The sequence below is a fragment of the Tetrao urogallus genome, assembly GCF_951394365.1.
Source record: "Tetrao urogallus genome assembly, chromosome: 6".
Classification (NCBI taxonomy): domain Eukaryota; kingdom Metazoa; phylum Chordata; class Aves; order Galliformes; family Phasianidae; genus Tetrao; species Tetrao urogallus.
The window spans coordinates 50,494,207-50,506,989 of NC_136819.1; the positions used below are offsets into that span (position 1 = coordinate 50,494,207).

The window sequence follows — 12,783 nt, forward strand, 5'->3', positions numbered from 1 at the left end:
TTATATCAAGATCTTAAGCTGTGATAGGACAGGGGAAATGGTTTCAAGCTAACAGAAGGGAGATTTAAACTCAAAACCAAACAAAAAGATGTTTTTTACAATAAGGATGATGAGGCACTAGCACAGATTGCCCAGAGAGGTGATGGATGCCCCATCCCTGCAGACAGCCAATGTCAGGCTGGGGGGGCTCTGAGCACCTGATGGAGCTGTGGGTGTCCCTGTTCATTGCAGGGGGGTTGGAGTAAACAGCCTTTAAAGATCCCTTCCAACTGCAACGGTGCTACAGTTCTATGAACTTCCTCGTATTCTTGACAGTGACTGCAGTGATTTCTGGGCAGAAAAAGCACATTCTGAGGGCACAGGCTTCCACTCTCCATCAAGTGAACCTTCAGAGCTGCAGCAGCCCCAGGCTTCAAGCACACGTGAGCTGCCCTCATCACACGCACACGCTCCTCTTTGGATCCAGAGACACAGCAGGAAGGCAGCAAGACACTCAAGGCCCAAACCCGCTCTGCACACACAGCAGGGAAGCTCCCTGACCGTGAGCAGCCCTGCTCTGCCTACAAACGGGCAGTGGGCCCGACCCTACATCCCCACAGCCTCTCTGCGGACGAGGGCTCCTATTTAGCGACACGTTTCCACCGATGTTCCTTCACGCTCCCTCCATTCACACCACTTCCATCCACCCTCGCCCTCCCAGCCACCCCAACCCCCCTCCAGAGTCCCACTCGAGGCCGCGCCGAGGAGGAGCCCGCTCAGAGCCGCACAGGGAACGGCAGAGCCCGGCTCCTCCCCTCCCCACCCCGCCCGGCCCGGCCCCTAGCAACACGCCGCCGGCCTCCTCGCCGCGGCCGGGCGCGGGGTGGGCCCTTCCGGTTCATGTCGGAGCTGGGCTCGGCGCGGAGGAAGCCGGGCGGCCATCTTGGCTCGTCAGGGAGCGGCGGAGGGGCGGGGGGCGGCTGGCAGCGAGCGCGGGAGGGAGGACGAAAAGGAGAAGCGGACGGGCGGGCGGGCAGTCACCATCCCCAGCCCGCCGGCGGCCCGCGGGGTGCCGGCCTTAACCGGGCGCGGGGCGGGATGCGAGGAGCGGTGGCGGCCCGGTGAAGCGGGGGCAAAGAGCGGGGAGCCCACCCGGTGGGCGGCCTGCGCTCAGCCGCCGAGGGGCCGGCGAAACGGGCCGAGCCGCTCCGCTTCCCCGGCAGCCCTTCCGCCGTCCCCTTCCCCCGCCGTCACCGCCCGATGAGGCACCGCCGCTGAGCCCCCCGCCCGGCCCGGCTGAGCGTAGGATGAGCCCGCGGCAGGCGGAGGGCGAGAGGCCGCCCCGCTCCCTCGGGGGGATCTAACGCGGCCGCGGAGGCGGGGGGACACGGAGCGACGCCGCCCCCCGGCACCTCGTCCTTCATGGTGGCTTTCTGCGCCCGACGCCTCCCAGCAGAAGCGCGGCCCGGCCCGGCCCGGGGGTGGTGTGCGAGTGCGAGTGCGCGCCGCGGGCAGCGCTGGTGCCCGAGCGAGGGAAAATGTCCACTCGGACTCCATTGCCCACGGTGAACGAGCGCGACACCGAGAACGTGAGTACCGCAGGCGGGGGGACGTCGCCCCGAGCGCCGCCTGCCTCCGTCCCCGGGCCGGCTTATCCTTACGTTTGTTCTCCTTTCTAGCCCGTTGAGCGCCGCGTGCCTCCCGGCACACCCGGCGGCCTGCTCGGCTCTGCCGCCGCATCGCGGCGTCTCGCAGGAGCGGGGCTGCGCGGGTCCCTAACGCGGCGGGGAGGAGGAGGAATCCCGCCCCGGTGCTGCGCGCTCAGTGCCCGGAGCGGCCGCATCGCCTCGGAGCGAGCAGATGGCGAGCGCTGAGCGTCGGGAGGGGTGGGCGAGGTGACCTACATAATGGGCCTCTTCCCCGCTGGTGTGCGGGGTTCTGCACGGCGGTGACGCTGTTGGGCTCCGTCACCTGTGCCGATGGCACGGAAAGGTCCGTTTTATTGAAATCCGCTTCCGATCCAGAGAGCCTGTTCCTTTTTAATTATGTTTTTCTTAGGTTTTATTGACGAGATCGAGCCGAGCCGCTGTGTTAACAATCGCGCAGGTCATAGGCTAAAGGGGAAAAAATACAGAGGTGGTACCGCATGAGCAGGCAGCCAAAAATGAAGCTGGGTGGGAGCCTCCCTTTTTGCAAATAAGAGCTGTGCTTCTTCTGTATGAAAACTTACTTGATCCCGGGGTAATCCTGTCTGAGCGTTTTTCTCTTTCATTGCTGGGGGAAAATGCAGAGGCTGTGCAGAAGGGAGTTGTCAGTTGCTGTAGCCTGAAATGAGTCGATGGGTGAACTTGGTATTGAGCTTTCTGTAAAGGCTCTCAGGGGCTCTATAGAGATGAGATTCTTAACTTGACAGAGGAGGGTTTTTGTGAGGGCTTGCGTATGTGTCTGACATAAAAGGTGGAAACTTTGGTTACAGATCAGGAAAAACTGTTGGATTGTTCAGCCCATGAATAGTCTAAGGAAGGTGATGGTTGCCCCATTGTTCAAAACAAGACCAGACAAAGCACTGGAAAACACGCTGCGTGGAACAATTACTGCATTATGAGGGATTTGGATTTTATTGACATAATAGGCACTTCTAACTTCTGTGATCTTTATTTGTTTTAGCACTAGATGCAACCTGCAGGCTAAGGGCTGCATTGAACAAAAAGCCAACTAAGCATGTTTGGTTGTAAAATCTCAGTGAGCTTCCTGCCTTGTGGAAGAAAATAATTAAAGTGCTATGTGACTCTTCCTATGCCGTGGGGAGAGGTGATGCAGCACACTCCAGAAAATACAGAGTTTATTCAGATAATTATTTTGTCTGTGGATAAACCTTACTGAGACTTTGGAGCTCCAGGTATACGCATGGAGGCCTTCCAGTAAATCCTTTTAGGTGCTGCTTAGATAAGGTTCTCCAGTGTGGTTAACTCCAACCCCGCTATGGATAGCTTAATGGTAGAAAGACTTAGCATGTGCTTAATGAAATGCATTATTCACAAGCAGAGTGTTTTAGCACTTGAAGTTAGGCTTTACATATCTTCCACTCAAGGCACCTTGTTCTCACTTCAAAACGTTGGTCTGACACTTCTCTTTAGTCATCTCCATAATTTAACATACAGGGGTTGTCTGGCTTGCAGATGAGTCGCCTTAGGTTTTGATTAAGGCATATCTTTCAACTGCCGTGCTTTGGCTGGCGACCACAGAAATACCTGTAGGTAGTGATACTGGCAGGAAGCAACCAACATGAGTCGCTTCCAGATCCGTTGCAGTGATCCCACAGTAAGGTGCTGCAGCCCTGGAGAAGCCCTCTCTCATGTTCTGACTGTTGGTGATCCAGGACTTCACCAAAATGGATACTTGCTTTGCCTTTTTAAAATTTCAATCTACATTTAGTCTGGGTGAGTTACCCATAGGCTGGAAATGGATACAAAATTAACTGTTTTATTTTTAAATACAAAATGTAGCATTTTTGATGCGTCAACTAATTGTTCTTCCAGCCTGAAGCCCAATGTTGTGTTTTCACAGGTGAACGGAACCCTTGATTTTCTTCCACTTAAGAGAAGTTAGTTAATATTCATAGGACTCTTTGAAGTTCAGATGGCTTAAGAAGTGCCAAGGTGTTCAGCCAGCCTTTGGGGCATGGCGGTGGACCCTCTCAATGCTGTTTGGAAGATTACCACTGCTAAGAAAGCCTTGGCTGGTGCTGAATGTGGTATAAGTAAGCTGATCATATTTTATCCATGCCTATACATGCAGCTTTGAATGTGGAGTTAGCCTCCAGAATGATGGTGCACGTAAATTATTGTCTATACTTGCAGTTAACCACGTTCAGTACTTGGCAGTTCCTGTTAAATAGACAAGGTCTAATTGTCAGCACTTCATTTTTTTTCTTTGAAGGTGGTGGATAGCACTGAGGTGCTTCATCATGCACATACTGCTGAAGTGGAAATGCTGTCACAGTGACTTTCCCCCAAAGCCACTGGCAGCCATCAAGCTGTAAGTGCCTCAGATTAAAGAATTTGTCGAGGAGTCACCTGGTGTTGAAAGGAAAGGCATTCCAGATGATCTGTGATCATAGGAACTTCACACTTGGGCAGTTGGGAGCTGGCTGTTTGCCTGCAAATGAGCTGGCTGCTCACCACAAAGGTGGAACAGCTCCTCACTGGTGATGTCTTTCACAGCAGTGACTGCCAGCTGCTCAGGGGACACAAGTGAAGGAGAGGTTCTCAGAATTGTCTTCCCTTCTCTTCTGCCATCTGCAGAATTGTGTCCTGCACATAAGAGAAATGGCATAGACCTTCATCCAAAACTGGAAGTGAAGGGTCAATGTAGAAGAAGGACTTTTAGGGAGAAAAGGATGAGCAATCCTATTTTAATAGTGATGAGAGGAGAGAAGATTCACGGAGGAAGAAAGAGTGTGGAAAGATGGTAGATGGTGGAAAAGAGGAGCCACAGAGGGTTGTGCATATGACAGGATGGAGGACAACCAGGAACAAAGAAATAGGAGCAGGAGGAGTGAGGTCCTGGAGAACAGGACAAATACCCATAAAAATTCCCAAGGAATGGCAAGATGATAGTGTCGATAGGAAGAAGGAAATACAGGTGGTGTGGAAGGTTAGTTTAATTTTTTTTAAGAGCATGAAATAGCAAAGTTTTAGACTAAAGTATTTAATTTGAACCTCTGTTAGTTGCACAGCTGTGTTTCTGAGGGGAAGAGAAGGTAATGTCAGTGCTGCAGACCGTTCTGAATTCCAAATGTAAGTAATTTGAGTAAAAGCGAGACTAAAATATGCTCTTCTCTCCACGACTGTGTCTAATGTGAAAAATTTGCTATTGAACAACGCCAGTGTGATGGCAACTGTGCTTGTACAAGCCTGTACAAAAGGATTCTGTGCAGGAAAAGTGTCCCATTGAATTTTTTATTTAAAGAAGATTTTGTAAAGTTGAGAATAGATTCAAAAATTTACTTTTAAGGTACTGTAAAGCTTAGTGCTGCCTCTTGATTTATTATTACCAGTTAGGTATGAAATGCATTAGAGCATTTGCAGACAATAGACAAGCAGGCATTATTCTATATATTATTTATCAGACTTCTCCTATTACGGGTAGATCCGTAATCAGAATGCTTTCCTCCATGGTGTGGTTTTTTAAGAAGGGGATGATGAGGGCAGCATTGCCTGTGCTCTGCAGTCTTGGATTTTCTTTTACAGGGACAGCTGTGACAGTTCTCTCATATTTTTCACCAGTATAGAAGTTCTGAGTTAAATTGGGTAAAGGTGGAAGAATATCTAGAAATGAAATATTTTTTATCACTTCATCTGGGGTGTATTTTTATTTTTGTTTTATTATATTATTTAAATTTTCAAGAGCAGAAATGTTTTTTGTACATTTCTTAGTGCCTAGGATACCTGATAGCCCAGTACCATGGTGGTTGTACTCAACAACAACAACAAAAACCAATTAGGCTGTGTAGTATTGCCGTCAAAAGGGGACAGTTGATGCTTCTGCCCTGCTGAACAACCTGTGCTGTATCATCTCATCACTGTCAGTTCCACTGGTGTAAGGCTGCTGCAGGAATCAGCCTTGGCTGCCCCTTCCCACCCGTGGTTTGTGTTGGCGCTGATAATCACGGAGCTGTACAACAAGTCTGGTCAGCTGTGTGATCTGACTGAAATGAATCCTTTAAAACAGTGGTTTTATTTCTGTTTTGTGTGGCTGTAAATACTGGCACAAAGGAGAAAAGAGGACCATCCAGTTCAGATGGGAAAGGCTAGAAACATGTCTTAGAATTTTGGTTCTATTTGATTTAAGCCAGCCTGAAGGCTAGGACAACTTAAAATAGGGTTGTTTTTTCTCTTTAACAAATGACTGCAGTGGTGCACCATTCAGATTGTGTTCTCGTGCTACTACAAGCTCACATTTTATTGATCTTTTACATTGTTTCAGTAGCTCAGAAAAACAGAACGTGGGACCATATGCCAGAATTAGTTAGAAAATCAGACTTGGTGTTCCTTTGTTTTATTTATTAATACCTCTCAGTGTGGCTTATTAGAAGAAGCAGTCTGTAGAACAGAACGCAGCTATGGAAATTACTGAAAGAAAACAGAAAGAGCAGATCTGGTTTTTAATATCCAAAACTTAGTAGACTTCCTCCTAAGATTTCTTACCAATTCACTCACCTGCCAGATTCTCTGTTTTAATTCTAGTTGGGAACATTCCTGTTGATGTGAGCAGACAATCCCCAGTGACCACACATCACAGGTGACTTAAGCCTGAGGAATTCTAAGAGTGGAGGCATTTGTCTCCCTAATCTCCATTTCATGTGATATTTAAATAGCATGCGTCTGCAACTTCCTCCTCCGCCAAGTAATGCTGCCTTGTTGGTGGCAGCCGGATCAGAAATGGAGGTAGCTTTGGTTTTGGCTTGTGTCATGTCGAGGTTGGCTCTGCTTAATGTGGAGATCATCAGCCTCTAAAAATCACTGAGTGTGTATGGGGAGTAGAGGCCTACTGCTGCTAAGGCATAGGCCTGAAAGGTGCTGAGCACACCTGTGATAACACTGCTGTCAGCCTCCCGGTGAAGCCCTCAGGTTAATAAGAATTCTTGGCCCGTAAAGCAGCAGCTCATTGAGCTCTGTGTGTTTGTGTACATATAAACAGAAATTAACTTTCAAATAAAATTTGTTCCTGCAGGGTTAAAGCCTAAACAGAATTCTCTATCTGCAAGCTCAGTGTGGTCTTTGAAAACTGACTGCGAGGTTTTTTTTTGTTTAGCATGTAATTACTGACAATGATGATTCTGGAAACGACTTAGTTGGCAGTATTGTTGATGAAGGTTAGAATATGGTTGGCTCTTCAGCTACTGTTCCCCAGGCTGATGTCAATAAATATCCGTTTTAATCAGCAGTAAAGAAACTTTGGCTTGAAAGATATGGTAAATGTCAGATCTTGATAATGTGAGGCAACAAAAGAGCTTTTAAAAAGCTTTTCTGACCGGCCCCAGACTTATCTTTTTGATTGTATAAGCAGGATTTCTTCACTGCTGTTGTTCAGCGCTAATCACGGAATTACAAATTCCCTCTTTCATACATTGTATGGAGTATGACCCAAACAGTATCAAATGCATCAGCACAGCCTGTAGTGGTGAGAGGTGAAGAACTCTAGGCTGAAACCTGCACGTCTGAAGGGCAGGCTCTGTCCCTTGCCAAAGGCTGTAGTGTGGGCTGCCAGCTCTATCCCACCCTCATCTCTAGGGTGGTGGTGTCCAGCTCTGTCACATACCTTTAGCACAGGCTGGCTATGGCCAAAATTTGCAAGTGTCTGAGAGCTGAGTGCGAGCCCCTCATTAGCAATATTTCCTCTGTGAAGTAGGGAGGTCTATCGTGCATCAGTCTGTGCCACCTGCCTGTGTGCTGCCCCATGCTGGGAGGAAGTTGCTGTGCTAGTCTGTGCTGTCGCTGCCTTGTCCTCTCTCACTGCTGGCTTTTGCCCTCCTTTCTTCCTGTCCTCCACTCACACCTGTAGGCAGAACTGGGAATGTATGTCAAGAGGTATACAAAGATTGTATTTGCTCCTAAGGTTCTCTTTAAACCAGACAAATGTGACCTAATTAAACTGGCTATTCGTTTTCCCAAAGTGTCATACCAGATAAATAAATGAGTACGACAGCAGGCCAAGAACTGTGCAGCAAGTCCTCCACCTTTTCACAGTGGAAGCATCCAAATTAGCATTTCCACTTCTTCGCTGACTACACTGTATTTACAGAAAGTCTCTTTATTTCTTGCTGAGTCCTGACCCTCTCAGTTGTTCCACTCGATCCCAGCAGCCACAATGGCCATTGCTCAGTGAATAAATCTGCTGTCGTGGGCTGATAACTGAGTGCCATGTTGGATAGCATTTGCCTTTGTAAGACAGCATTTAAAATTTCATGAGATGGAAGCCATGGCCGTTGTTCCTTAAGATTGATTATGTAGTGAGCTAATTTAAAAACCACCTTTTAAAGATATGTGATGAAGCACAAGAGTTATGCATACATAAGCACAGCACAGTGGGCCTGACAAGGTCCATCCCCCTCCATGTCCTGCTTTGTGCACTGGTCAATGGTGCAAGGGAATAAAATACCTTACTGCTATCTTCCATTGTGTAATACAGGAAAATAATGTGATATTTTATAATAAACAATGATTTAAAGATTGAATACTGGTTTTTATATAGATAATTATGGCCAAGTGTTTGCCATGAAACCTCAGTCGTTACTGGAAACTGAGGTCTTTGTTTTGACTTGCCGGCGGAATTCCTTTGTAAGCAGTCACAGGATACCTTACTCTGCTTTTTCACGGGTATATCTGCACAATAAGACACTCCCTCTGTGAATATTTTTAGGGCTAATCTCTGTTCTCTTACCATGAGTAGTACTCAGCAGTCTGTGCGTTCGAAAATGTATTAACAATAAATGTGAAGTAAAGTGCATCGGATTGTTAGGAAGAGTTGCAGGGAAGTTAGTCTTAAAATATATAACTTAAAATATTTGGGTGCTTTGAAAGTCTGTGATGTATGTCCTGATATGTTTTCATTAAGTTACTGCTGTTAAAGATGTGGAGGGTGAGAAATTCCCATGTGTTTATATGCCATGTACACAGAATGCAGTAATGAAGAGATCTACTTAGTGTCTCAGATGTTTATTGTGTCCTGGAATGTTTAGGTTATTAGGTATGTAAAGATGAGGCTGTAACTTTTTAAGCTATAATTAAAAATAGTGAATCTGCTGAGACTATCGCGGTTCTTGCTGGTCTGACAGCTCTCCCAGAAGCTCTCTAACGTCTCTGCGTAGTGTTTCATGCAGACATGACGACAGCTAAGGTGGTAAACGTTCCTGGAGATTTTTGTAAGATTAATTTTTCTTTGTTCATTGGGTTGATTGGAAAGTAATTTTTGACACTGTGCGCCGTGACCACTTTAAATAAAAATGTTGATAGCATTTGTCCTCCCTGTTTCAGAAAAAACGCTTCCTATTGACCATCATATGGTATTTTTGCATGTCCTCGCCGTGCTGGATTTTTTCATATTTTTTCAGCTCTTCCAGTGAATATCAGATTCTGTCTCTTCCTGGTGTTTCCTTAGCTGCTGGCACCTTTTTAAGTATTACAACAACTTTGACAGTAGTCATCCCTTGCCACGTGGGTTTCAGTGCTCGGAATGTTAAGATCTCTCTAAGCATACAGATACTGGATAAAGCTTACACCTACCAGAGCAGTTTCAGTTAACCAGCACATTCATACTTTGTTTGCTTTTTACTTTTCTTTTTCTTTCTCTTCATGCTAATTTGTCTGGCTATGAAAGGATGTCAGCTCATCACTGGGGGAAGGCTGTTGTGAAAAGGTGGGTTTTGTGTTGTGTTCCAGTTCCAGTTAGTGTTGGGCTCAGTCCCTCACAGTAAGGTCACACAAGTGGAGATGTTTTACTGCGTTTCCAAGTCATGGGTTGAGTATTAGCAGAGTGGTGTTGGGACAGGGGTCTAATTGGCTTGGAAACTTACAGGTTTTCTTAGAGGACCTCCCTACCATGTGCAAAACAAACAAAAGCAAGCCTTTGAAGTCTTTAAAAGATTTAGAAATTGAACCTGATGCTTGTTGAAATATAGAGGAAAACATTGTCTTCTCACAAGCAGTATTCAGGCAACCTTGATTTTAAAATAAGCAGGAGCACTGACTAGTCCACAAGCCCACTCATAGCATTTAGTCCCATTCCTTCAGATCTCCACTTTCAGGATAGCAGGCTTCCCTGCACCACTGTTTCTTCAGGAGGGGATAGGAGCTGATAGACTGCAATGATGCTTTTTTGCTGCATCAAAGTAGCTGCTGAGGAAGCTGCCTTTAGGAAGCTGAGTAGTCAAATGCTTTACAATCCAATGCCTGGCATGAACTGTTCCTGGACCAGCTATATTTGTACTTTTTGCCTACACCATTTAGCTTTTCTTCTGTGGGTTCTTGAAAATGATTTGGGTAGAGTAGAAAAGCTACAACTAATGCAGGAAGAAGTTGAAGGGATAGATAACTGGACGGGGCCCTTTGGGGCTCAAAGAAATGGCTTTTTGACTTTGCACCTTTTAGTACTGTATGCTACCGACTTCTCTTCCTTCATTTCCATCAGTAAAAAAAAAGAACCCACGTTGAAACTGTAAACCTGTTTCTGGAGTTTTTAGAAAGCTTGTCTTCTGTTCAGTATAATTCTGTATTTGACAGAAGAAGGACTTGCTGATAGATTTACTGATGTGAGATGAAATAGAAGTCGAAATTAGGTATTGCTGTAAATGGACAGATTTCTATGGAGCTGAACGCAAGCTCTGAGCGAGTCAGTTGGAGAGAACTGAACTGCTTAGGAACACACAGCTTGATATTCCAAAAACACAACTGAAAAAGGTCATGTTTTTGAAAAGAAATAATCAGAGTTAGGGTGGAAATGCAAACCTCCATACAAGGAGATTATGTTAAATTTATCAACACTCATCCAAATAAGTTCACAGCTGTTAATTCCTGCCTTTAAGTGCGAAGCTAGAAAGCATGAAGAAAATGATAGGACACAAGAAGTCATTCCTCAACAGAGGACAATGAGGCTCTCAAAACATATTAACTGAAGTGTTTTACTACATTAAATAGAATATGTAAGTATCTGTTTTTTATCTAATAATGCTTATACAGAGTAGGAGAATATGAGGAAGATGAGTTATGAATAGACTGTACGCAAGTTCTCTGCTTTGAGAGTACGGTGTACCTGATGCCCATGTCTGAACTGCACGTGAGGTAGGTCAGGCAGCTCAGGCAGTGTGTGTGCCTGTACCACGTGCCCAGATGTGGAAAGGTTGTCACCTAATTAGTTCTGCTTTACTTCCCTTTCTGAGGTAAATCATCAGCTCAGTGTAGTGCCGCATAAATAGGGCAGCTGTATTCCTGGAGTGCTGTACGTGAATTAAAAGTGAGCCTTCCTCTAATGCATCCAAGAAATATCCTCATGATCCTGTGCAGGACATCCCAGCCCCTGGTTGCAAGGGATAGCAGTTTAGGAGGGTGTTAATATCTAGCATTAGCAGTTGCTGCTTTTTTTTTTCTAGCAGGTCTGAATGACTTGACACTTGAAGGTATTAGGAGCTGACAGAGAAATTCTCTGCATTACCTGTTACAAGGTGTGTTGGAAGTCAAAGTTTAGGGGAGTATAAAGGATTGGCATTGCTGTGCCACTGCATGTGGGGATGAAGAGGGCATCCTGGACATCCAGCATTGGCCTGGCACTAATGGCATGCAGAGCAGTGAAATTGTTGGAACAGGATTTCACTGGCTTTAATAGTTCCTTCAGCTGTTGGAGAGGATGCAGGTAGTCGTGTTGATCCTCTCCTTGAGAATGCTCTATTGGTAAGCACTTAGCAGTCGTTATAGATCTTGAGATAGAATTGAAAATGTGGAGTTGTTATCAAGCTCTTGAATGTAGATCTTGTTATGGTTCTTACGCTTTTGGTTCTTGTGCCGTTAGTGGTTTGGAAGACATGTATACTGCCATTCCTAAAAACTAGGAGGAGATTGCTAAACTACTAAGTAGGTCAGGATGGGCCAATCATCAGGAACATGTAATAAGGTACATGTGAGGAAACTGTATTGCACTGCAGCCAAAGGTAAGGTAATATTTGTGAAGAACCAGGAGTGAGAGTTGTGCTTGTGAAGGGACTGGGAAGCAGTAATTCACAGAGTTGGGATTACTGTTGGGTGGTCAGATACAAATGCAGTCTCTGTGTTTTGTCCAACTATAACAGCTGCTGCTATGGTGTGCGCAGCGCAAGCATGAACCCCACTAAAGGTGTTGGAGAAATTGGAATGCTCTGAAAAGAACTACAAGAAACATTTCCTAGTCTTTAATCATTCTTACAGCAGCTGCTTAGGGAGGCTACATGTATCTTATTAAAGTGAAGGGATTATGTGACCAGAGTAATTAAGTGCTGCACTGGAAGTAGAAATCTGGTAACAATGGCCTGGCCATAAAGAGAAGCCAAAGCCAGATTGACACTAAAACATTATATGCACCACCATTGATTTTTTTATTTTTAAATAGTAACTATTGCAACAGATTTCTGCGGGTTGATCTAGCCTTCCTATCAGTAGTGTTTCGTAAATGAAACAAATGGCTTTTTAAAAATAATTTGATCACAGCTGTTGCACTCAAATTAACAAACCGAGGAACGTAAGGTGCCAGAGTATGTGGTCACAGGGTTACATCAGGTTATTAAATAGTGCATGAACTTGCCAAGTGCCATGCAAGCATGTGTTTTGTTCTTGTTTTGTTTTCTTTTTTCATTTGTGCTTGTACCACGGTTGTTAACTTTTCAGTTATCATCTCTCATCCCTTTGCTGTGGTGATTTCAGACTGAAACCTGTCTGCCAGGTTTTTGGCTGTCCCTGTCGGGTTTCAGCAAGAGTAGAAAAGCTACAACTAATGCAGGAAGAAGTTGAAGGGATAGATAACTGGATGGGGCCCTTTGGGGCTCAAATAAACAGCATGGCAAGTGTTGGAAAGAGCAGAAGGGGATGCGGGATAAATGGAGATAACTTCTTGCTGCCCTATATGATACAGACTTCAAGGAGGGAGAAAGCAATTGCATTATTTGGAAAATAAACACCATTATATTGCAGAAATTGTACTTCAGTCATACAGAAAATGTAATTTTCCCTTAAGAAACAGAACAGTATACTTAGACTACTTGAGAGAAAACATACTTCT

General features: G+C 45.6%; 1 protein-coding gene across 6 annotated transcripts in view; it reads left to right on the top strand.

Annotated features, from left to right (window-relative positions):
* Positions 1-1,517: 1,517 nt before the first annotated feature.
* MARK3 (microtubule affinity regulating kinase 3) overlaps positions 1,518-12,783 on the top strand; it is a gene marked incomplete at both ends in the record, with an annotated part of 58,827 nt that continues 47,561 nt past the window's right edge. For all 6 annotated transcript variants that reach the window (XM_079537873.1, XM_079537874.1, XM_079537876.1 and 3 more), the window contains one exon: positions 1,518-1,568. In XM_079537873.1, the coding sequence (XP_079393999.1) occupies positions 1,518-1,568 (51 nt within the window). The remainder of the gene's footprint in view (positions 1,569-12,783) is intronic.